This window comes from Augochlora pura, chromosome 8 (genome assembly GCF_028453695.1).
Source record: "Augochlora pura isolate Apur16 chromosome 8, APUR_v2.2.1, whole genome shotgun sequence".
Classification (NCBI taxonomy): Eukaryota; Metazoa; Arthropoda; class Insecta; order Hymenoptera; family Halictidae; genus Augochlora; species Augochlora pura.
In genome coordinates this window covers 10,733,372-10,759,166 of record NC_135779.1, presented here as the reverse complement: position 1 = coordinate 10,759,166, position 25,795 = coordinate 10,733,372, and the positions used below count along the sequence as shown (strand labels likewise).

General features: G+C 48.9%; 1 protein-coding gene across 2 annotated transcripts in view; it reads left to right on the top strand.

The window, feature by feature from the left end:
* The first annotated feature begins 259 nt into the window (after window positions 1-259).
* Window positions 260-25,795, top strand: part of LOC144473979 (transcription factor hamlet) — a 70,061-nt gene continuing 44,525 nt past the window's right edge. For both annotated transcript variants that reach the window (XM_078188353.1, XM_078188351.1), the window contains exon 1: window positions 260-405. In XM_078188353.1, coding sequence (XP_078044479.1) covers window positions 369-405 — 37 coding nt within the window. In that variant the 5' untranslated portion in view covers window positions 260-368. The remainder of the gene's footprint in view (window positions 406-25,795) is intronic.

Sequence of the window (25,795 nt, the reverse complement as noted above, 5' to 3'; positions counted from 1 at the left end):
AGGACAGATCCCGCACGTCAGGATCCCAGTTGGACGGGCCGACGGTGCCGTCGGATTACCGAGGAACTAGGGTACCTACCCGTCGTACCTACCCGCGTGTCGGAATGGACTCTTTCCGCGTACCCTCCTCAGTGTCCGGCTCGAGGCCCGCTCGAGGATAACCATCTGTCTTTGATCAAAATTGATTCGAGTGAAGACAACCGAAAGGCCAACGGACGGTTCCGTCGACGAGAGTAGGGGGTGGCGGACACAGTGAAATCGTCCAGAGGATAAAACGATCGTGCACAAACTCGCATGGCTCGGAGGACTGACAGCTGCGTTATTGCGATTAGTGTTTTGTTTTCGAATTACCCAGCCTTCGTCCAGCGATGAGATCCAAGCCGGTGGCTAGAAGATTGGCACAGGGTGAGTACCAGCCGCCGCGCATCTTTATCTTCTCTCGCCGCGCATCTTTATCTTCTTTCCCCGCGCATCGAAATCGGAGATCCGCGTGCCGCTGGTTTAGTGCCACAAACCCGTAATTAAAATTTCACGAGCACGACCGAATTTACTTCGCGCCGCGACGCGTTAATTGCTATCAACCGTTAAAGCTGTCAACCGTGTGTCAGCTCGCAAGCTTTCTCAACGGTCCGTTCGCCTCCGTGATTTTTACGTTTCTCGCATTCACGAATAGATTAAACGCTCGAGAGTTTCCGAAGACTGTAAAGATACTTCGGAAAGGACGCCGTTCTCGAAAGTGCTTCTAATAAAACGAAAGACGTTCGCAGAGCTTTCCCGTGAAACTGACTCGACGACGGGACTGTAAAGACGCGGAATAAGGCTGTATAAAAGCCGTTTGCGAGATTGCCTTTTAAAACGAACGTGTGTCTTCGCCGTTCACGATCTTGCGGCGATACCGTTGGCGGTTCGGCAGTCTTTATTCTTCCTAAACAGATTGCGTGACCGGTTAATGTCGAACACTAAAACGTAGGTACACGCGCGTCCGTTCCCACTTTCGTTTACCATAATTTGCAATAGTCCAATGGGGGTCCACGACGGCAAATTCGAGAGAATAGCAAAGTTAGAAGCTTTCCATCATGGAAGACGTTTCGGTGAAGAGTCTGATTGGAGGAGCGACCCGCCACCGATAACGTTATCGCGCCGTGAGCGTGTCATCGCTCGTGACAACCTATCCTCCCTGTCTTCGCGACGCGAAAGAGTAGTAGGCGGTCCTCGCGCTCGCGCACTCGCGACCTGGCTATCGTTTCTTCTTTCCTGCATTGTCTAGTCACTCTGCTCGTCCTCCCGCCTCCCGGTTATCTGCTTTCAAAAGTCCCGCCCATTCCCGCTGTCACCGTATCGAGACTCCGCCAGTCCGCGGTTTCTTCGTCCCTCGGCAAGAATATTGAAATTTTCACGAATCGTTCGATCAGTGATTGAAAATGCGAGTTTACGTTGTTTCCGATTGTGAAAGGGCAACATTTTCAATACTTCCGTACGGTCGGAGATCGCTCTCCCGGCAAGAACACGGATCGATCTGGCATTGTTTGCCGGTTAACAATGCAGGAACGCTGCGCTCACAAAAGATCCGTTCGGCACAACGAGCCAACGTTAATTTATTGTTATATCGTGAATGACGCTGCGCCGCTAACTCGACGCCGACGATTCACGGATGGGACACGACAGGCAAATCGGTGGAGAACGGCTCCCCGATCGACCGATGTCTCTTCGAGGAACAATAGCCTCCGACATTGATAGCGTACTTTAAAGGGACCAAACCGGCATCTGTCTTCTACTTGCCCTACATTCTCGAGGGCCTCTACAGTTATTATACTCGTAAACGACGTTAACCCTTGATTAGCTTTCGACGTTTCTCCGTCTCTTCCTCTGGACAGCAAAATTTCGTCTTCGAACATTATCACGTGTTTGTCTTAAACTTACAGCGAACGCACTACCATCGATCAATTTGGTGAAATGAAAACCTACGAAAAATTAAGATATATATTATATAGTATTTATTTGGTATAAAAGTTGGCGACACATCAAGAAAAGCTGAGGGGAGTTCGAAAGAATCAGCTCGGACGCGGATCGTTTGGGGCACGACGGACGATTTGTATCGCGATTTATAATAAAGCTTCCCACGGTCCGCTAGGCCCCGACAACGAGGAGGACGACGGGTACTTTGAAGGGATCTAGTAATCTGTAAGACAAAATCCGTTAACGCTTGACTCACGAGTCGCCGAAACAATAGACCATCCATCCAGGAACTCACCCTCCGGCCTTGTCGAGCACAGACTCGTCTCGGCGGAGACGCGGAGGGAAAGAGGCGGAAAAAGAGAGGACCCGGGGCTGCGCGAGGACAATTGAGTGCTCAGGACGCGCGTTCGCCATAGCGGATCACGCCAAACGCAACTTCCAGCGGCTCGTGAGAATTGCGAACGACGCTCGAAATGAAATCGGCCACGTGGTGATTGGGGGGGAACAAAGTTTTCCGTTAGGTTATTCAGCAGCGAGACCGCGAGGGGCCGCGCTATCAATTTCCCCCGATCCGTCAGACAATATGTCGGGAGGCCGCCGTTCGGAAAACAGACGCGGCCCATTGTGGCGGGACCGAGAAAACAGACAGGAAATTTTCGAAACTGATAGGAAGTTGATCGAAGGGAGGAAGGACGATCGGGTCCGGGACTGGGACCGGGACAAACCGCAGGAATAATCGCGGAATCCACCTACAACCGAGTTTCAAAGGCGCATCATCCCATTGAGGGTTGCGTCTAGCCGCGGCACCGGAAGTCGTATCCGAGAGGAGACAAAGCCAAAGAAACATACGCACAGAGTGCCGTGCCGGGGGTCGGGGAGCGAGAGGCAGAGGTTCTGTTTCATCGGTGCTTTTGTCTCGCATCCTGAGAGGGTACGATTGAATAAGGAGCCTGAATAGATCGGATGATCCTAAGGTAGGTCAGTCCATTCTCGTCTTGCGGGAGACTCCTGCTACCTCCGATCCCACCTCTTCTTCTTCTTCTTCTTCTCCTTCGTCTTCGTCTTCGTCGCCGTCGTCGGGTACCGTCCAGGGGGTTTCCACCCCCGGACAGTCTCAATTAAAAACGTCTTCCTTCTCTGCATGACAGGAATAACGAGTTTCCCCGCCGGTTTCCAAAATCAAGCGTGTCGTCATATTCCGTTCGCATATTAAGTACGAAATATGCCCGATTCGACTGTCACGCGATCGATCCCGAATCGCATGAATTTTTGCCCAAAGGAGGAACGGTTAACGGATTCGCCGGTGAATGGTTAATCGTCGAGTTTTCGGCGAAAGATGAGAAAATCCCGCGAAATCTTAGCATGGAGTGACGCCATGCTCGGGGAAGTAGCGCCGAGCGGTTATTGGACGACCGGACGTGATCGATTCGAGCCGTGTGAATTAAAATGCCAACAATGCCCTCTCGAATAACCGCACGCGGCCATGCAAATCCGATAACAGAAAGGTACGAACAATCGTCTCCGCTCCTTCTTCGGGTTTTCCTCTTCACCCTTTTCTTTCCAGCCTCCACTCCTTTTCCCCCTAGTTTTCGATGCAGCAATAATTCCGCAAGTCTTCCCTTGACTCTTTTCTTCTCCGCTCTCGCCTCCGCCAATTAACGATCCCGGCATCGCTCGGTGTTTGTCATTTGTTTGCCGTTTCCGGTGGAATGCAATCAGGCCGGCCTGAAACAAACGCGGCCAATCAGCCGCGGCGGACCAACCAACGCATCGAGATTCGCTGGATCCCTCTGCAACCAGTCGCCCTGTAATACCAAACAATCCACTGCAAAATTGTTCCCCAGCAGACTTACCCTGCGACTCGAACTCTTCGCTCGCATGTCCTATCGCGAACGAAGATTTCGCTCGGACTACGATCTTTTTCGCAAGAAACTCGATTCGCATTACTTTGTCGCTGATAAGTTCCTACACGCGAAAGAAAATTTATATTTGTCATATGCCAACTTTTGCTTCAGCGATTAGATACTCATGATAGAAGAGCCGAATTTTGTTCGATTTAAAGAGAGCAAATAACATTTATGTTATCACGAAATTTATCGCGTCCGGAGCTTGTAGCCAATTACGAGAATTCTCAAACTTTCATTGTTGCTATTTAGAATGCAATACTAAATAAAATCGCAATACTAAACAAAGATTACAGGCGTGTAAACACGTGTCTCCAAAGTCGGGATCAATTACGATCTAAGGTTATCGAAAATCGTCTCTGGTGAAGCGCAATCGGTGCGGCGTGTTGCCGTCCGGGAGCACGCGCAGCCGATAAGCCAGCCATTGTTGGTCTCGGCGGGCAATCGAGCGATTAATCATCCAATTGGGCATTCATCGTGCCAGCTATCGCGATTCCTTTGCGACGCAACGATTGTTCTCCGGATAAACAACGGTGTCTTGCTCAGGGAGGCAGTGGCAGAAGTAAAAGGCAAAGGCACGTCGATTCGCGATCGTTCGACTTGTTACCTCGTTCCCGATTGGCCGGCACCTCGCGACTCGCTTCTCGCGATTCGCCGAATCGTAGAAGAGTGCGAATTGCCAATCGCCTGGTCGGGCCTCTGCGTCGAGTCAGACGGGAGACAGGTTTGCCGGGAATGCGCCTGAATGCGGCTGACACGTCGTACCGGCGAGGCGTGCGATTTGCCTGGATGCACGAGCGCTGCACTCGAGGCCGGTGTGTGCGTTCGACGGTGATTCGAGGCTGAAAAGGAGCCGTGTCGAATACACACCGTTCTTGTTCTCATCGATACGCGGACGAAAAATCCGGGAGATTTTATTCGAGCCGCTCTCGATTCCGTTCGCCGCGCGCGATGCACCGAGCGGAAAGCGTAGCAGCCGAAAATTCCTCGCGAATACGAAACCGTTTATTATGCGGAACGGTTCCTCCGGTTCGGTGCTGCATTGCATCCGCGTCGAATCCAATTGGCAATACGTGGCATAGAGGCGCGTTACCACTGTTTTGGCGGAACGGCGGGTGTCGTTTAACGAGCGACAAGATTTCCCGGAAAGTTCCACGCTTCCACCCCGAAGCAGTAAACCGTTGCGACAGCATAACGATAAAGCCGATGCATAATGATGCGCGTTTAGCCGCGCGTCCGACCTCGGTGCCGTGCGATAACAGTTTCAGTTAAAATAATGGCTCGAACGGAAACCGACGACTTCCGAGGTCGCTATCCGAAGGTGGTTCATTTTCGCAGCCGAAGCTCTCCTATCTGATCGATTCCCGGTACGGCAAGAGTCCAGAGAACCGGGAGAAGTACAATAAACTGAGAACACCGTAGCGGATGAGCAACACGCGTGTTCACGCATGAACCTGCCCACACTGAGGAACCTGTCATGGTCGTCGTTTTTGAACGGCGTTTACCGATGAGTGCCGAGAGAGACTCCCGAGGGCAGACTCGAGATTTTGCACCAATAGTTGCATGCAACGGTAATGCCGCAATTACACGGTGCGCGGGACCATTTGTAGCAAGTTCTGAAACGAAAGGTCGAAGGTCTGTTTGGACCCCAAACGTGCATAAAGGGGAACCAAACGATCGTCTCGCTTCGACGAAGAATGCGGAAGAAAGATAGGTTCTCCATATTTTACAGCACGGTCGAGAGAACGTTCGCGGGGGAAAAAAAGGGGTTCGTTTCGCGGATGATATTTAATCCTCGACGCGTGCGATAGCGAGACACGCGACGTCTCCCCGTAGATCCATCGATAAGGCATTAATTAATGTCGAGGACAGCGGCGAGATGATGTGAAACGTGCATTCAGAAGCGAGTCCGCGATTGCTGGAAGGTGGACTCGGGGCCACTTTCCCGAGGTGTTCGCGTGTCTAGCATTGTTTTACGAGACTCATTTCCCGCAACGTCATTCCACCACCGCTGCCACCATCAGCGGCCGCCACCGCCGCCACCACCACCAGCAACTCCACCGTCGTCCGCTGGCTACCTGCACCACCACCAGCGACGCGGGAGCAGCACTTTACTCCCGTCAACGTTGCCATCACTTTTCGCTGGTCAGTTCGCGAACTCGCCTTCCATTGAACTGGCCCAGAATTCCGGGATTATAATCGATCTGACGCCTCCTATGACTCGCTGAAAAAACCTGCCGGCCGATAATCTACGTTCTCATGTAAATTTTGCGTGCTGGTCACGTAAGCATGCACGAAGGGGTCGGAGAGGGCGACGTGTTTGTGGAAGTTGAGGAGCCGGCACGGCGAATCGTTGACATCCACCTTCCCGAACCAGGAGAACGCGAGACGCTTGCCTCGCTTTTCGCGCCGCGCCGGACGTAATTAGCAACCGCAGGATAATTTAGACGTAACGTAGTTCGTGCGGCCGGCAGATAGTTTGAACAGCGGCCGGTCGGTTCCTTGGCGTCATCTGATAACAGTCTAATGAATCCAGTATTAAAGGGAATCGAATCTCCGATAACGTCGAGGCGCCTCCCTCTTGTTCCTGTAACATAATAACTTCCATTCTCATTTCCTCGGTGTCCAGCGCGGCTGCACGGATTTTTCCTGATGACAATCGGCTCTCGGGCCGTGTACGTACCGTACTCCCGTCGCGTCGTGCCCGGTTCTCGTGCTTGCACGCCGCGCCGAGAAAGTGTCCCTACCGAGGAGTACACCGATCGCACGAGTAGAACCCGCTCGGTGTTAGTCGGACTGAGAAGTAGGTAGTCGATGTAGGAATGACACGAGCGGTTATCTCGCTGGCCACGCGATATTGTCATCAGAGGTGGGAGGGGATAAAAGTAGTCGCCGCCACCGGCAAGTTGAGTCGAGCCGAGCCGAGCCGAGTCGAGCCAAGCAAAGCCAAGCCGAGGCTAGCTGTTCGCGCGCGCGCGAGAAAGAGACGACGCGCGAGGGAAACGCAGAAAGAACGGAGCGAGATGAGGAACGGGGGAGCGAAAGGTAGCTGAGGAAAAAATGAAGGAGGAAGGACAGAGGGGGCGGGGGTGGTGGCGTGATAAGATCGTCTTACCACCCCCTGGCATAAGTCGACAGTGGCCTTTCCCTGCCCTGGCCAACCCCCTCCGTGACTCGACGGAGACCATTTCAACGATAGCACACACAACCTTACTCGGCCACCGCGTTATCTCGCACGCGAATTAGCTCTACAGATTTCCTTCTTTTTTGCCCTCTCTCTTTTTCTCTGTCCGGGCTTTCCCTGCTGCTCCTCTATCCCTCTCGCTCTCTCTCTCTCTCTCTCTCTCTCGCACACCCCCCGTCCGTCTTCACCCCTTCCGTGCTCTACGCCTACGTCTTCGTCTCCCTCGCGCTGCCACTTCTAGTCGACGACGTTGCGACAACGTCGAAGGAGGAAAACCTCTTACACACGACACACGACAGACCGCTCCACCCCCGCGACACCCCGCGCACCCCTGGCACACGTCTATCGCATTAGCGCGGTGCCACGTTGTTGCCGTTGCACCACGTTGCGTTGTGCCGCATCGGCCTACCGAACGGCATGACGTGTGCGTAGGTATGCGAATTTTCATTGGAGCAGGACCGACGCATAATTTTGCATAAACCGGCCGCGATCTCGTAACGACTGCGAGGCAGGCGATTAAATTACCGCCGCGGCCGGTTAAAGAGAAACGCTTATCCTATTCGCAATTACGGAATCGACGGGGCGGGAAGGAAAGAGAGAGAAAGAGAGAGAGAGAGAGAGGGAGAGAAACGTCGTTATTCGCGTCGTTTGTACGTCATGAAGGCTGTTCCGTTCCTCCATCGTGTTTGGACAGCTTCGCGAGATTTATCGACGGCTCGAGATTTTACGATCATTCTGGTATCGCGCGATTGTTTGTCCATTGAGGCTCGCGAGTCGCGTTTTACGACCGCTCTCGGATGGGCCGCGAGGATGTCACTTCTCGTCCCCGGATCGACAAACTACGGAGCAATAAAATCGATGGGAAACTTTACACTCGTGGCGTTTGAACGTAATTACGTTTTCCTTGGCTCTCGAGAGGCTCCGCTTTTTTACGGCTCTCCTCCGGTTTCTCAGGACCACTTTTGCCGCGACACAGTGGCTTCCCTGCTATCTCGAGTGGCTCGGTCTATTGGACGGAATGATCTCACGGGAACCGAACCGTGTAATCGTCTTCGGTCCACCCATGCATTCGAGCTCCTCGATCTCGACCAACGACGACCGTCACCGTATTTAAATTTACAGCAGGCTACAGTGACAGAGCAAAGAACGAACGCGTGCACTGAGAAACTGTTGCCGTTTCCAGGCACGTACGGCTGTTGCGTCTATTTTGTCCTCGCGGAGGTACGTGCGCGAGGGTAATGCTCCTCCGGTAAGGCGGAAACTCGGTTTGGTGAGAGGAAGGCGGCCGGATATGGACTAACTCGCGGTTCTTCCAATGTCAAGCTTGGAAGTCTTGTTAGTCTTGCATTTATAACATTACGGGCAATACGAACCTTTAACGGACAGGAAGTATTCTCAGTTTACACACTGCCAAGTCCAAGTCTTGCAGAAATTTTGTACTAACATGTACAGAAAATAATATTCATTTTTTTATAAAACATAATTGATATATTTTCCTCGAGTTAGACGTGTTTATTCTTCTAAAATTTCCTCCTAGGTTTGACGGTTTTATTAACTTTCGCCGCACATATGGTGGCATTGGGTGGCAAGGGTTAATATCGTGTTAAACCCTTTACCTCCTTTAAAGGCGCACGAATTGCTCCAAAATAACAGACAATATCCGTCGAAAATAGCGTAATTACATATTTAAATATCGATTTCTGCGACGGCAAATATTTCGAGCAGAGAAGAAATATAAAAATATTCTGAGGTTTAGGTGTTCATTTCCACGCTGACGTCGTAACTTAACCGTTATTAGGATAATCGGTTTTATCGCTTTCAAGTGGCGACTCTAAGGCGCCGCTAAAGATGGTCATGCCACGTTTGAAAACAATTAGCAAATTTACTTATATTTAGAAAATTGTTAAGAGCTGTTATCTGTTGTACGAGTCACAAAATTTAATTCTATAATCTATAAAACACTCCTTGTAATATAAAATGGATACATTATAAGTATCAACAAATATTTTGGATTTCCGGTTAAAATGGCTTCCAGTGCAAAGGGTTAATACCGGCATATGATACCGTACTGGTAAAAATACCGAAATAATTCCTGGTATAATATCGGTACTTCATATATCGTCGAGATGATTTCACGATTTCTGTATCTTCTTGGCAACTCGCCTAGCGGCTTATTAGTTTAATCACCGCGAACAGTGACGATTGGTTGGCTATTCATTGGTCGTTCACACGGTGCAATCGTCCCGAAAAGAGAGGAGAGCTGACCCCTTGAGAAAGCGGCTCGCTCTTATCGAGTAACTTGTACAAAAGGGGGTTCATTATCTTCTCGACGGACTCCGAGATGTCTTTCGGGCCCGAATGTCTTTCTAACCGTCTACACACCACGCTCCTATTCTTCCGTGAATGGCCGGTCTCCTTATCTTCCCGGGAGATTCGCGGACCACTCTTTGAATTGAATCCCGCTCTGGGAATCGTGATCACCCGCTTCTCGCAGTGTTCACACGTACATCCACCGTGTACAACCACCGACGTTCCGGGTTCCCCACATTTTCGCACAAACTGGCTTCCGTTCTGTGTGCGAGCCCGTCCATGTGCAAGCATTTTCGCGTGAGACCCTACACTCACGCCGACACATACACGGCCCGATTCGTAGGTACATTCGCGTGTGTCCGAGCATTGGAGTACGCGCACCAGCACATGCTCGCGTTTCGACTGTGCGTGCGCGCGGTCGTCGTCTCGTTTGTTCTCCGCTTGGGAACGAGGACTCCGAGACAAAAACTCGCAGCTCGACGGAGAGAAGCAGGGTCGGAGGCCGAGAGAGAAGCAGAGAGAAGTGGAGAGAGAAAAGGGCGAAAAAGGCTCACGGAGAAGAAGAGCGAGGATCGGCTTGTGGTGCGAATCGGGTTTAGCACTGTGTCAAATGACAGCGCACCGGAATCCGACTACGTCTCCGCGTCGCAGCGGGACATTTGCCGAGATGATCCCGAACGTTTGCCAGAAAATCGCCTCTCTGCGAGATTTTAGGGAGATTTATAGGATCACACTGTGTCACGGTGCCTGTCATCTTTCTGCAAGTTCTTACTTTCATAAATTACTCTGCGAAAATCGGAAGGAAAAAAAATCATCCGTTGCTGGTAGAAAGACAGTAAAAGACTTTAGATATGTAAGGAAGACCGGGCCCGATCGTTACAATTTCATTAAAATCTCGATATTACGTATTATTTACAGAATATTATGATATTTTAACATTTTTATCAGGTAAAGAAACTAATTAGCTTGAGTTGTATATATGTGATTTGATCGTGCATTGTATAACATAGAAATTAATGACTTAACGTACGAGGCCACAGTGTAACCGTTAGCTCCGTATCAGAAATTAGTTATTAAACGAGAAGAGGTAAAATGTTGCAAGTAATTACATTTTTACGCTTCTATTTACCCATCTTTTATTATAAATTGTACTCAATTGTATTCAACTATTTAGATACTATTTGGACAGTCTTATTCAATCTTTACATTATTTGAAACCCAAAAATACTAATTGTAACCAAAATTATTCAGTACTTAATTAATTATTGATATCAAAAATGTTTTAATTCTAGATAGATTGATATAGCATTTGTAGGGAAGAAGTATTGTCTGTTGCCGATGAAAAGGTCTCTCGACGCAGAGATTTACCGTGCGAAAGATTCGTGGAGGTTGTTGTCGTTGTAGATCGTGTAGGAATGAAAAGCTCGCCGTGAGCCAAAGCTGCACGTCCAAATTACACGGCCCCTTCTTCGGACTCTGCTCGGACTTCTTCGAAAGAGCGAGGTTCGCGAGCAAAAGTTTCACCGATCGGACGCAATTACCGGCGTCATCCTAGTTGAAGAAATTTATAGTCGCCGGTCGGGCTCGAATGTTGAAACGTGTTCGAGGAAGCGGTAATTGCGCACGCGAAAGATTAACTCATTACACGCCGCGTTTCCCGGTGATTCCTTCCGACACGAGGACGCGAAGACGCAATAAGCGGTCCCTCCTCGTAAAGTCTTTATTTCATAGGCTAGCCGGTCGCCGTCCACCCTGGACAGCATTATCCGCGGATCTTTTTTGGGCAACGCATCAGAAACGGTAATCACGGCCAGCGGAATAATGAGCGTGTTCGGCGCGAGGACGAGGCGGGCTAGAGGTCCGAAAACTTTGTTCGTCGCAGGTGTCCGTTCGCGTCAGGTTGTAAAAACGTCCCGGTCCCGGACCCGGTCCCGGACCCGGTCCCGACGTGCCGCGACACGATGGGATGAGCCGAGGACCGAGGGAAAAGTATGCGCGCTCTCCGAGCCGAGGACACGTGTGAACATCCTCGTACATGTGTAGGGCCTTATGTAATCGTAAACCCCGAAGGATGTGGGCGGAATCCTCCGCCACGGGTGAACGCGTGTGCATTTTGGACCTTCGGACAGCAGCGGACTAATCGAGCGGGACACTCGAGCAGATGTTGCCATCTTCCACCGACAACTGTCCCGGCGCGGCCGATCGAGCTTTGATTTTATCCGGGCATCGTTAGTGCTTCCGGGGATGGATTCATTATTCCTCGAATCTCTCATCTGCGATGGTTTCGGACCTTGTAAAAGTATACTCGATCGATCGCCTCCTATCATCGTTACGCCTTTGAATTATTTGCTAACTTTGTGGATAAGTCAGTAGCTAATTCATGATACAAAAAAGTATATCCTCCATTCGCTGTATATCATTTATATCCTCGTATTAATGTACCCAAGATATACTTGTAATTTATTATTATTAGAACTTGGCAAACAAATATTTATTAAGATCGTGTTATTGAACGTCGTAGAATATTTTTGATATCGACGCAAGGGTTGCAATTTTTCATTGTTGAAATACTTTCGAGGCAACTGGAGGCGTGACATTCGAGGGGCGCTGCAAATGCTATATTAATTTGGGAGGAGAATAATGGTCGTCGTCCGATTGTCTTCCATTGAGCAAGCCAGTCATTCGTCAGTCGGGAACAGTTTCATATTATGTCACGCGACACTGTCAACTGTCAGCGGTAGACGTAGGTGAATGACGCGGAGCGGGCGGACATGTGTGAAATTAGCTTAATCTTTCAGCTCGGATGACAATGGTGATACAAACGTGGTCCATGTACGACACGTATCGTCCCGTGTGCCCGGGGTGACAAATCTCACCCCATCGGCACACCGTCCCTGTCTCCACCCCGTGTAAATACATTAGAGGATGATCCTGCCATTGGCGTCGGCACCGAATCATTCGAAACTTTCCAACTTCTTTCTCTACCGTTGCTTGCAATATATACAATATTTTCTGGTTGTCCAAACTTTCTTTGTATGAAAACACTGAAAAGATAAAAGCTCTTCTCGATAAAATCTCTTTAGTACTCGCATTCGCGTTCAGTGGCCTCAAAGATGCCTAAACGAGTAAGCCACAGTCACGTGATCGCGCGGCAAAGAGGTAAACGGCGTTAATAAATTTCTACGATCGAGATTCTACGCCGCTGACAAACAGATATCGGTGGGGCCGTAATTTAACAATGAGCCAGCTGGCGCGTGCTACGGGGAAAGGTTGCGACCCCTAATGTAGTTATATAGTGTACTTTCGTACACGCGGAGGCAGACGTGTGTAGGGACACGCAGCGACGCGCACACACACACGCCCGCGGAATTACACGCGGAGCCGACGCGACAATAAGCGGGGATGCCTCAGCCTTTTGTCACGGCGGTTCTCGCGTCAATGCACATTGAATCTCTCGCCCGTTTTATCATCCCTCTGTCTCTTTATTTCGCGACGCCCGGATACCCTGCCACCCCTCTTTATCCAGCTAATTGAGTTGTTCGTGTTTTTCGGGCACGAGGAATAAGCTCTCCGCGCCTATCTGCCGCAGAAATCGGTAATCGACCCTTCTTCATCGAACCGCGGTGGTACCTCGACGTCGGTCGCAGAGTCATTTCCACCGTTTCAGGGAATTGCTTCGTGAATAAATGAAATTATTACATGCGAGCATTGAGAAGTGATATTAAACGCAATTCTACTAGAATAAATGTAATTTATACGGGAAATTTGTACAGTTACAATTCTCGAAGTAAATTTTAAACAAATATTGATACACATTTTCGTATTATAAGAATACAAGTAATTGCAAATGAAAATAGTCGTGATGGTGTGCATAGTGATAAAATAAAATATGTAACGTGAAATAAAATGGAGCGAAACAGAAATAGAACATGAAGCAAATAAAAACAGAATAAACGCGATGCTATCCCAAAGTGCTACAACCATCGAGACATTACCCTACTCGCTAGAAACTTGTGTAAAGTTGATCTGCACTGCTTCGTCGTTTGCCACCACATTCCCTCCGTTATCCGGCGAGATATCTACGTGATTTATCGAGGGCCCCCGCGTCTTATCCTCTGCAGCTTATTCGACGCGTATGAATAATTGGTTCCGAGCATGATTTCGTCGCGTCCCTTCCCCCGAACGCATTATGCTCGTACGGCCCCCACCGAGCGGCTCGGCAACCCGCCCCCGAGCGTTATGATTAAGTAATAAAACATTTAGGCCCTTCTCCCGCGACCCCAAACTGAAAAACATCCCCTTGCGCGTCTCCGTAAGAGCGACATGTGACTTTACACGTACGGGGAGACACGCGTGCACACAGTGCCGCCAGCCGAACGCACACAGAGGCGCGGAGACGGGAAAGGGCGTGACGACAGATGCAACGGAACATATCTACCCTCCGCTGGGCGGTTCAGATTCTCCGCTGATTTTTTTTCCTTTCTTCCTCGTGGTCCTTCGGCCGCGATCGTAGATAGCGACGAGCGTTGTCGGATTCAGATCCCGATCGTAATTTAGGGTTATTCCTCGCCGATCGAGATGCCTAGCCATTGTTGGCCGCCGGCTATTGTTTACACGAAAAGCGGACTTCCGGAGGCTTTCGATGAACTCGTTCCGTTGATCGAATACCCGGAATCGGGGTCGATTATAAATTATTCGGTGTCGAAGTTTCCGAAGTCGATGCACTGTTTACTCTTCGCGTTCGCCGAAAATAGCACACCGCTGCGAGATCAGCGTACAAGTCCGACAGTCGGCGAAGCGAGCGAGAGGGTCGATCGATCGAACGCGAGATCGCGTGACGAATTTCGGCTCTCGAAAATCCCCAAGGATTTTCCGGGACAAGCCATCCTCCGACTTTTCCCGATCCGATCGTTCCATCGTTCCATCGTTTCGTCGGCGGAGCATTATTGGGCCGGGCGGTTCTGGTCGCGTGTAACGGGCCAATGGAACCGGCTACCGGATGCTCGTGCTTCCACCCTTGATTTATCGGTCCTTCGAAGCTCGCGGATTGCCCGTAATTCCAGTTATTTCGTCCTAATCCGAAAGTTCGTTCTTGTCCGGTTACCGAGATTCCGCTCACCCTACGGAAACTTCTTTCCTCGTGTCTTCTGCTTCCTCGAAAGCCAACGGCTTGCTTCGCCGGGCTCCTTACCTTTCGAGAACAACCGTGCCTCCCGACGATATTGTGCCGACTATTTACGAGCTATCTCGTTCGAGCACCAATCGAGCCGAAATTGAAATGTTGATGGACTAACCGCCCCGCGCGAAACTTTCCGGTCGATCCGTTGGGTCGATTTCTATTAGTGGCAGCTGACGACGACGCTTCGCTCCGCGCCGCGCCGCACCGCGCCGGATTGCTCCAGACAGAAAATAACACGTTCCCCTATGATCATTCCGAACGCGTGAATGCGCTCCTCGCGCTTGCACCCCTCCGCCGAAAAAAGTAGTCCCAAATGAACCTAAGAGAAAGAAACGACACGCGCTCTCTTTTGCAGGGCCCCGTCTTGCGATTGGCCCCGGGACTTGGACTAACCGTTATTTTCGATCGAGACCCCCCTAGGATATCTAGTTTCCCCGTGGAGGAGGACTCTCGGCCCCCTTGCTCGATCCTATACATCCGAGAGTGAATCTCTCTCGTGGGCGGATCCCCTTCAACGTCTTAACGTTGCTAACTGCGATAACCTGGAAGATCGGGCACAATGGCGTTTGGTTGCCAACATCTGACCCAGCTCACAATGTTCGTCATTAGAATATGAATGCAGCCGGAACTCGCCTGTTCTAACGGCACGCGACGCTTTGGCATTTTGCGTTTACGTTCGCGTTTCGCGTTCGCGTCTGCGTTGCCGGTCTCCTACGCGGGCCCTTCCGATTTTCGGCCACCGGAAACCTCTTGTTTAAGCTCGATAACGGATTGCCAGTTTTATTGGCGGCTTCGCCGAAGGTTTCGCACCTCGGCCAACATTTTTCTCGCGGCGAAAGGAAATTGTCCTCGGTCCTCGGAAGAACCGTGCGAAAAACAAACACGCCGGAAGCTTTCCCGGCGCACGAAAGAAAACGCAATCAACGAAACGGCAGATAGTGGCGTGATCGGTGTGTGGCGCCGTGCCGTCACTTCCGGCGCGGACGATAGGCTGACGCATAATTTCCGGTCCGAGGCCCGAGGATCCATCGATCAAACACTTTGGAACCCGAAGAAGCCACGAGGTTTCTTCAGAGATATCCGAAACGCGGCACACCGTGTCCCGTTCTCGGGCTCGTTAACGATCGACTCGCGTGTAACGAACGGCTTCGACGACGAAAAACGTGTCGAAGAAGAGGACGAGGATGGTACATTGAATTCTGATGCAAATTTTTCTTTCTTTTCGCCACATTGCCCGGTGCGGCTTTACTTGCGAGAGGAACTTTGACCGTGTTTTTACATTCGAGATCAACGCGTGAATGTATTTCGGTGACAGCATCGAATTATCATGAAATGGGAGATCATCGTAGGCCCAATAGTCTAATAAGGAACATTAGTTTTTAACATGTTCGGTTGTAGGACAAGTTCATTGAATTTTTATGCGACGAACCTGGACACGAATAATCACATACGCGTTCGGCCCTTGGAAGCACTGCAGACAGAAAGAGCAGCGTGTCGAATATTCTGCATAAACAGCCTCGCGATATCCCTTGCAAGAATAACAAAAGCGGCTGACACGTGTTGCCTCGTAGAACTGACAAGAATTTATTAAGACATGCCTGAACGAAGAATAATTGTGAGACGTAAAATGTGAAACCGGTCGCGCGACCGCCAGTGTCCAGCGTTGAATATCTTTCAATCCAAGTTGGTGAGCAGGGGACGGATGTCCATTTGTTTTGATCCATGGATAAGCATCGTGGTCGGGAAGTTTAGAAAAACTCTCTAACGAGTTTCGGATCAGGTTGATGGAGCCGATCGGGTTTCGCCTTACAGACGAGTATCTTATTGGTCGCGATGTTATTGACTTAGGATCCGGTGCACGGCAGGCTATTTTTCCAAAAGACGAAATAACGTTCACCACCGACTTATCAGCGTGAACGAGGTGACGGCGGCGTGGCGATCCTTTCGCAGGCCCGAACGGCGGTAATTATTTGGAACCCTTTGATGGACGTCCTCCCGGCCTTCGTCTCTGCGGTCTCAGGTTGCCCCATAAAGACCTCGGCAGTTCGTGCGGCCCCCGAGCTACTGTGTCACCGAAGAGTCGGCAGAGGAGAGCTCGCCACACTCGAATTCGAAGCTTCATTTCACGCCTGCCTGCCGGCACAACTGCCCCGAGTCCAGGATCGCGCGTCCTGCGAGTCCTTCGCATAAATCACCCGGCAATGCCCGAGAATGCGGTTACCGTTCTCCAACACTCTAGGTCCGAACATTTCTGTTCCTCTTTAGAACTGATGCATCAGAGACATTCTTTCTGAGCCGAAAGAATCATTGGCGCCTCGATTTGCTTATCTGCAGGAAGGGGGAAGCTCTCGTCTGCAGCCAGCGATACTCTTCATGTCACTGCCTAGATCACATTTGGTCCGCTTAATTCTAGACGAAAGAACAGTTGTTACACTTTCGATACAACCTCCTAAATAAATATGTTATTAATTTCATTGGAATCAAGGGGAGCATATATTGTCCTTTAATCAGTAGTTGAATGTCGCGGCAAATATACGCATGCGATAGAAATCAATTTTCTTTTTATATTAGGATGCCAATAAGGACAAAGACTTTTTAATCACGGTTAAAATATCAAACTTATTGTTAGAAGTCTAAATTATCGACACTGTAATTAATAATCGCAATGTAATAATTCGGATGTAATAATCACGACATCCAATTTGTGTTTACACGATATAAGCACGCAACAGGAAGTACTGACACCGGTACTGCATATCAGAGCCTTGAGCAAATAACAACTCCGATATCATATTCATCTCTTATTTAAGAAAAACAATTTATTGTACATATCTGTAAAAACCCGCAAAACTTCTAGAATACAGTCGTGTTATCTATTATCAATTGACCTCCGTATAATATTCACCATAAGAGTAAACATTGTGTTATAACCAACAATGTAATTCGTAATAACCGCTTATTTTATCATCCCACACTAAAAAAAAAATTCCAATATAGTCAAGAAAGATGACATTTGGCACTTTAACGTTAAGAAATTGTTCTATTAATTTAGAGTAATCGTTCTACTGTATTATACTTTTAGACAAAAGGCATTATGCATAGTTAGGTTATGCAAAATCCACGAAAATGCTACTGAACACCTTTTTTTGTTAACTCTGTTGTCATTTTCTTTCCTTGTCGGTCGTATCCTCGTTTCGTTCAAAATAGTTCTAGATTCTAAAAAACACGTGAAAAAAATATAATCGAACAACTACATAGAAACGAAGAGGACAAAACAGCGAGGAATATAGATGTTAGTAAGAGTATGAACTGTCCTACGGAGCATGGAATTAGAGAACGCGGCGATAGCAGAGAACGGTCGAGGAACCAGGAAGAGGAAAGAGAATCGACCACAGGCGAGATGGAATCGAAATACGACACGGTTGACAGGAAGCCCCGGCCCTATCGTTGGACAATAGAGGTCATTAGGGGAATAATCAGGGAGCCGGGGCGGTGTCCACGAAGATCCCCGGATGTAACCGTCCGCGAGCTCTTCAGCTTTATCTGGCTCGGCGCAAACAAGAGTGTCTCGAAGCACGAAAGGCTTCTCGGAGTGACGAGCCGGTGCGCTTCTTTATCTCGCTATGCTCGGTCAGGTTGTTTAGGCTGTTGAAGACCCTCGTGACACATTCGGGAACATCACACGGGAGTCCGACGATCCCACGCTGTACAGGTGGTCCGAATGATTAAAGGTCCTCTCGTTGAGCGATCCCATTCAACCGTGAGGACCGTGGCTATCAAAGACCCCTTCCTCTCCCTCTCTCTCTCTCTGTCTGTTTTCTTCTCAATAAAATCGAGCCTGCGCTTCTTTTTCTCGTTCACACGAAAAATGTGGAGAGAGGGAAAGAAAAAGAGGGAGAAAGAGAAATGGTGTGTGTGTCACAATCTGAATCAGTGTCGACTATTATTAGCTCGCGTTGTTATGACGGTTTTTATTTTCGCGATAATCGGTACTATCTCGTTTATTGGACCCTGATCGCAGAACGCACCGATACGATCAGTATTTTCGTATCGTCGACACTGTCTCCGAGTGACAGCGAGATTTCCGCTAAGAGCCGATTGCGCATCAACGGATGACCAGTCTCTTCGAGGACGCAAATTGTACGCCAGAAATTTTCGAATCGACAGAATGGTACTCGAACTGTGGCGGAACGTTATTCCGAGCCTCCACTATCATATCTTGCTCATTAGTTGCCATTAGCATACTGCCCCGGTGTCATAGCTGGTTGCGGTTACCGGCTTGCCGCCGCGATACATTTTATCTTCCGAGCCCAGATTTTCTGTTTTTAACGACCACGTAATTTTATTAAATATCGCATCCTGTCCAGGTCACTTGAATACAACTAAACAAATTGGACTTCTGTTTCTTAATAGTTCACTAGGATTTTCGAAAATGCTAAGAACATTCTGCGCGGAGGATCAAAGTATATATCGTTGATTTAAATAATGGGAAAACGAACAATCCGTTCTGATCTTTTATTACCTGCTCATAATGGCGTGGTCGCATCTTCGGGAACAAGACATTTGCCCGAAAAGCGTTAAAAGTCTGCTCTGAATTTACAATAATCGAAAATGAAAGCAATTATCGACGTGACTTATTGTTGCTACATGTTTGGCACAACGTCGTGAGTAATCGGGAGAAACGCAATACCAAGCCGGTTACACAAGAATTCGTTTTGGTTAATCTATGACACACGCGCGTATGACGAAACCCCGTGTGCCAGGTGTTATCAATCGGAACAATACAGGTACGAGTCGGTCGACGAGCACCGCGCCGGCCGGCTCGCAGTGTCCCGAAATGATAATGACGAAGGGTGGCCTAACAGACACAATCAGATATCGCGAAAGTGTTGTCAGCACGGTTCGATTTCCAGCGAAAACGATTTCGATCCTCCAGTAAACATCCGATCGCGCGGCCCATGCACATCGTCGGTCCTACTAATCGCTGTTCGATTTCGTTCCTCGAGTGTAAATACGCTTCCCGACTCGATCGAGGGTTGCAAATTCTGTAAACGCTTTCCGATCTCCTGTCCGAGGACTGCGACTGGATGACGATTTTCGAGGCGATCCGTAAGTGATAGTATTCGTTTTTATATATTCGGAAATAAGAGGGTGCCGTGTTCAGTTTATTCCGAGTCTTCCACAGATTATATCTCTCCCCTAGTTTTATTATAACCCTCCGGTGTATGAGCGAATCAAGGTTTCGTCGGTGTACAGTTAGAATGTTCATCAGAAATTACGATTAATCTTGCTTGCGATTACGGTATCGATCCGCATATGTTTAAAGCTAGCAAAATAGTAGAGTAATCACATTTTATTTGTCCCGACTCTTTCAAAATTGCATTTCAATGCGCGAAATGCCCGCAAGCACGTCAAGAAATAATTTAATCTATTAATGGAACTCGAGACAAACAAAATCCTATCGGCTCAATCAGAGCGCTACATAATTAACTCTTTCGCTGACAACTTTCTTTTAGCTCGTTCAGTGTAAAGTTTTTCAATCTCTCGTCGGCTATGCAAACAACTGGAGAACGAACAAAGATTTTGCTAATTGCTAAAATATCGGCTGGCTCCGATCGAAAGAGTCTTTCAAAAATATTCGAAACAATCCTCGGCATATTGATGAGATCGAAGGAAGAAGCCGGGGTGCGATTTGCGTCGTTTCCTCGTTCAGCGAAGTTCACCGAGTGCTCGTTTCTCGCTTTATCGACTCGCACCCTCTCCCCTCCCCCCTTCTTACAACCCCCTCTGTTTCTGTTTGCCGGCTCGCTCGTTTTTCCTTTAACCGAGTTTACCCGGTTTCTGCGTTCTCGAGCCGGAGTCGTCCTTGCCGGGAAGAACAGCCCTCGGCACGCAATCTCGAAAAGCTACGTAACTCGCATGCTTCCACTGCGTTTTGCTTGAGAAAACGGCAAGAAAAAAAAAACCACCTGCACCCTCCGCGGGCATCTTGATAATGAGAGGATGAATTACGCCGATAATCGTCGTCGGATGGCCGCTGATTAGGCTGCCGCGCGCGCGTTGCCCTACATTTTTTTCACGCAGCCCGCTCGAGGTCCGCGGTTGCCGATTTCAGTGCCGATCTCTGTCGCCGATCCCGGCGAAACTTTCCGAGCAGGAACGACACGGGTACGAAGTATAAATAGCAGTTCGGGGAACAAAGAGAGAGCGTATCGTTTCGCAAGTAATCCTTGGATCGCAATAGAAAATCCCCCGATACGCAATCGTCCGCGCGTATCAGGCATCTTTCGATGGAATTGTCTTCGATTGTCACAGGACAGTTACCGAGATAGCATCGAAGTCTCGCGGACGATAAGATTACCGAGAAACGGGGTGCGAGCTCGAAACTCTTGGGCCGAGTTTGTTAACGATCGCGCCAGATAACACCGACAATTCACGGTTTCGTTTTAGTCAGTAACTGACCGGCTGAAACGCCGCGGCTCGCGTAATCGGTACAAGGAAAACGCGTGTCATAGTAAAAGCTGTGTGCAGTACATCCTTTGCGATAGATAACAATGGCGGAATCGAGGCGATTCGAGGCGTTCGAAATCAGAATTTTTTATCTCCGGATGCCGGGTGATTCGGTTCCGTATTGACACGAAGAATCGCGGCTAAAATTACACCTGGCCGATGACGGTTTCATTGCCACGGCTGCGTTATCGGATTTTCGTGCTCGATAATGCCCGCACAATGGGAACACCGTCTTAGAGAGATTTGTTGTTTATCTCTTCATGTATTATTTCGATTGAATTCCGAAAAACGATTGCGTGCATAGAGAATTCTATTCGATGACAAAGTGCCAGTTATATGTAGCAACACGGAGATTCAAACAAATTATTGTTATTATTATTACTACACGCTCTTAGCATGAGAACAATCTTAAGACTAAATGTGAAAATTACGTAAAATACATAATAAGGTTTTGCTTAAAATGATATTATTTTAGGTTGACCATTAAGTCATTTCTATGGAAATACAGCAATAAAATGCAGAAACTTATTGGCCAACCGAATAACTAAACTCATTTGTTAACGTAAATATTATCGTTGAGATAAAGATACGATTTCAGGGGTTAATCGGCCATAAAGTTTTCCATGTAATTCTTTTTCGAGGATCGGGCGATAAGAGGAAATTAGTCCTTTCTACCCGAGATTGTGTTTCACCGATCCAAAGCTGTTGAAGACAGTTCGCGAGAGTAGTCGGCGTGCCGAATGCCAGAAATAAATCTGGCGTCGCGAATCGTTTGATCGCCGACGCCGAGCGTCGCCGGCTCCGTCTCGGGATCGAATGAATAAACCTCGAAGGCGTTCGAGGTGTCGCGGTGGTTGGTGTCGGCTGTCGCAAGGGGGGAGAAAAATGAGTGAAATCCATTAGAGGGGAGATTCCGTGGCTCTGACCTGTGTCGATCCCACAGCTCCACGCTCTACGTGTGAATCCGAAGTCGGCGGTGTTGCGAGCGAGTAGCAGCAATGCGATCTCGATTGACACATCGCCTGTCGGCGGAGTTTTCATCTCCTGGCTAAGACGTCACGTGCATCGTTAATGCATTTTCCTGCTTCGGCCGATCGCGAGGAGCGAGCGATACCGCGAGGACCGGGAACGGAATCGCAGAGGACGAACAGTGCACGACACAGAAAGCCTGAGCGAGTTTATCTATGTTTGCTCTACGGGGAAGGAAGCTCATAAAAGAGCAGGGTTTTACGGTCGCGAGTGTCGAACCGATACACGAGCTCCCCGTGGAAAGCCTTTCGATGGAGATGATCGTAAATCCGACACTGGCTCCAATTGCACACGATAGCGCAGCTGTTTACGTTGGGCCACCCTATAAAACTTTCAAACTTTTCGACAGGTCTTCGGACTTGTTTATCGTAAAAGTCGCGTTTCGGATATAATCATCGGATCGCTTCAGACATTACCAGCAAATTGTTTGTTTGTGGTCTGGTATCTTTTCGTTTCTTCTGAGGAATCCTGCACGGCCAGATTCAGTGGTTAATCAGCGGTCTCTCGATATCGCTAGAAACAATAAGCAAGTTTTCCTATCGTGGCCGGAGATTTGAGCTTTGGAATAGCCATCGGTGTCCGGCGCAGCAAACCTAGGGAACGCGGCAAACGCAGCATATGCGTCCATTGCGCGACAGAACAATCGGCAACGATTACACCCGTGGTAAAGACAATTGATCCGGCGCGGCACGGCGCGGGGCGGGGCGGTCCAGTCGGTCGGATCGGACGCGGGTCGGGTCGGCTCGGGTCGGTTGCACTTGCAACAAGCATCGTATACACAAAGTATACTCGGGGCACCGTAGAATATTATTATACCGGGGCCGCGTGTTCCGGGCCAATCGAATCATTGTCTCTCGGGTTCTCAGCAAATCATTCCGTTCCTCTTTCTCTCTGTCTCTCTGTTTGGACATGTGGTGCGTGCTTCTAACGAGATGATATGGTCGATCGGTACTTCCTGAACCGACGATCCCCTTCCTCCCCCATCCAGGCCCCTCTCTCCTCTCCTCTCTCACTCTTTCGAGCCTCTCTCGCAGCTTTTCTTTTTTTTAAAGGGCCGATCGTCGAGTCGTTTTGTTCCGGTAATGCGACGATTGTTGGCGCGAGCCTTGAAACAAAAACGCGGCCGAGCCATCTGTCGAGTTGCACGGGGAACGGAGAGAGACCCGAGAGCAACAGAGAGCAGACCAAAGGGAAAATGAGCGAGAAACGTCGCCGGCAGGGAAGAGAATGGAAGAAAAGAGCATCCGCGAATGCGGCCGAGGGATTGTTTTCTAGTGGCTCGTCGTTTAACCCCTCCAATCTTCTCCTCGCGACGAGAGCTGCCCCGTCTCGACGGGGCTGTCGATAATATTCCTCGGCTCCTCATCCTGTGTCCCACTTTATCTCGCGAATCTTGTCGATTTTCTTTTCGAGGAAATTCGGTTCAAACCCCTCCGCCCTTACTTCAACTTCAATCTCGTTAGTCTAAGTTAGTTCGTTTTGAAATTTTCTAGAAGAGAAAATCGATGTCTACTGGCAAAATCAGCGAACGAAGCTGTACAGTGATGGTTGAAGACATGCTCGAATTAAAATTAAATTAATGGATCAAGGTTAAACTAATCACCGATCGACCAGCGATGGTACGGTGGTACTTTCGGCAGAATTTCTAAAATGATTCTAGGCATCGGTGGAGTTTCGAGACACCCGGTAGGTGGTCGACCCGAGCTAACACGCACCCCGCATAACGCGTAAATGCGGTGTAGTAGCAGGGCCGCGGATTCTAGCAATTACACACCCTCAAGTGCCCTTAGAGACGGGTCCCCATTAGGATGAGAGCCAGGGGATGTTTTAGCGCGGCGCGGCTCGGCTCGGCTCGATCTTCGAATTCTCGAGCGAACAGCGATCGTCGAATATTTCCTCGAATTTCTCTAAACTCCCTTTGCCGAGAAAAATCGATCGCGTGAAATTATTTATTGGAAACAGGAGAGAGCAAGAACCGGTCTGTCTGTCTCCCTGTATCGTGTCGCGGCCTGGTGGCTGGCAAAAACGAACCCTCTCTGAGTGCTCAGCTATGTAAGCCATAGCAGTGGGTATCGAGCATTTCGCATCGTTATATCCAGGTACACGTCCACGATCGGCCGTTATATACGTATAGAGATATTACATGGCCGCGAGCTCGGGCACGGTTGGAAACGATTAATCGTCCACGTCCAGACGTCATTGCCATCTTTGGTCGCTTAATCGGAAGTCTCCTCGAGTCCCGAGGGAGTACGTGGCGTCGACGTAATCGAACTTCGGTATCGCCTGCTCTTTCTCTCTCTCGCGCTCTCTCTCTCTCTTTCTCCGTTTCGCTCTTTCTCTCTTCCTCGCTCTCTGACCGACAAGTCGAAACTTTGACCGCTTGAAAAGAAAGTTCCAAGGGAGCGACGGTACTCGGGGACCTCCATCGACTCCGCGACCGCCTCACGAATTTCTCGCGGCTTCGCCTACACGCTCCACCGGGATGAATGTTAACGATTGCGACAGGATCGATAACGAGCGGAATTTCGATCTCTCTCTTCTCGATCCGCTTTGCGCGACGGAACTTCCCTCATACGACAGTGATGCAGCAGCGGTGCGATTCTTTGTGTCCGGTAATTGAAAAAGATGGGAAGTTAAGTTGGAGCATTTTCTAATAGATCGCTCGATGGTAACGTCAGTTCCAGTCGAATCGACGAATTATCTCGAGATACGTTTAATCGTTCATTTGGAATTGCGGTTGAAGGTATTAACCCTCTGCATTCAAGAACTCCAGTGCGGAGCCATTTTAAATTTATCTTCAAACTTGAGCGCCCCGATACGGAGACAATGCAAATAACTTCAAGTTTATAACATAAGTGCACAAACAGATCGTAAAAAGAATTTCAATTTTGTCTTATGTCTGCAATTTTTTATTTTTTTAGAATTCTTCATAACCTCGGTATGGCAAATAGGTGAAAAATAAATACAGATTACAGCGATGTTTAATATATTATAAAAATTGCTCCGAGTTGCTGATAATATAAGTCAAGGAAAGCTTCAATTGAAGAGGCTTAAACTTATCTTCCGAATAGCAGAATTTTCAGAAGATAAAATAGTTTTGCATTGTAAAAATATAGTAAAACAAACATCGATCCGAATCTTCCGGTTGTTCAAAGATAATTTTCTATTTGAGGAAAACATAATGTAGCGTACCTAGTTTGAGCAACATAAAAATTGTAGAAATTACATTTTCGTTGTTTGTCTCGAACACAGCGGACACGCAAACATCGAAGCGATCCGGCCGAACCGAAAAATAGAACGCAGCATTTTTCCGGCCGGATAAAAAAATGATCGTAGCCAATCGACGCCACGGTGAATACGCAACAAGCGTCGATAAAGGTGTTCACACGGTGTCCATGACACAATAATCAATTTTTTAACGTCCGTGCTAGTATGCCGATCGGCCATGCCCGACAGAGTCATCTGAATGACAGAGGTTGATCAAAGGGCCGTGCCGGCCGTTTGATGTCTGACGCACGCGGTACCATTTCAACCGTTCGCCAATCACTGAATTCAAATTCCCGATCGAAGTTGAATTTCCATGGGACGCGAGCTTTAACAGATATTTTCGCACAGCTTGTTACCGTCGCGCTTTTTCCTCCCCGTCAAAATCACGAATTCGATATTTCGTAGTTGCCTGGGTCAGCGTCGTTCGTTAACACTTTGCCTGGCTGGTTGGGCAGT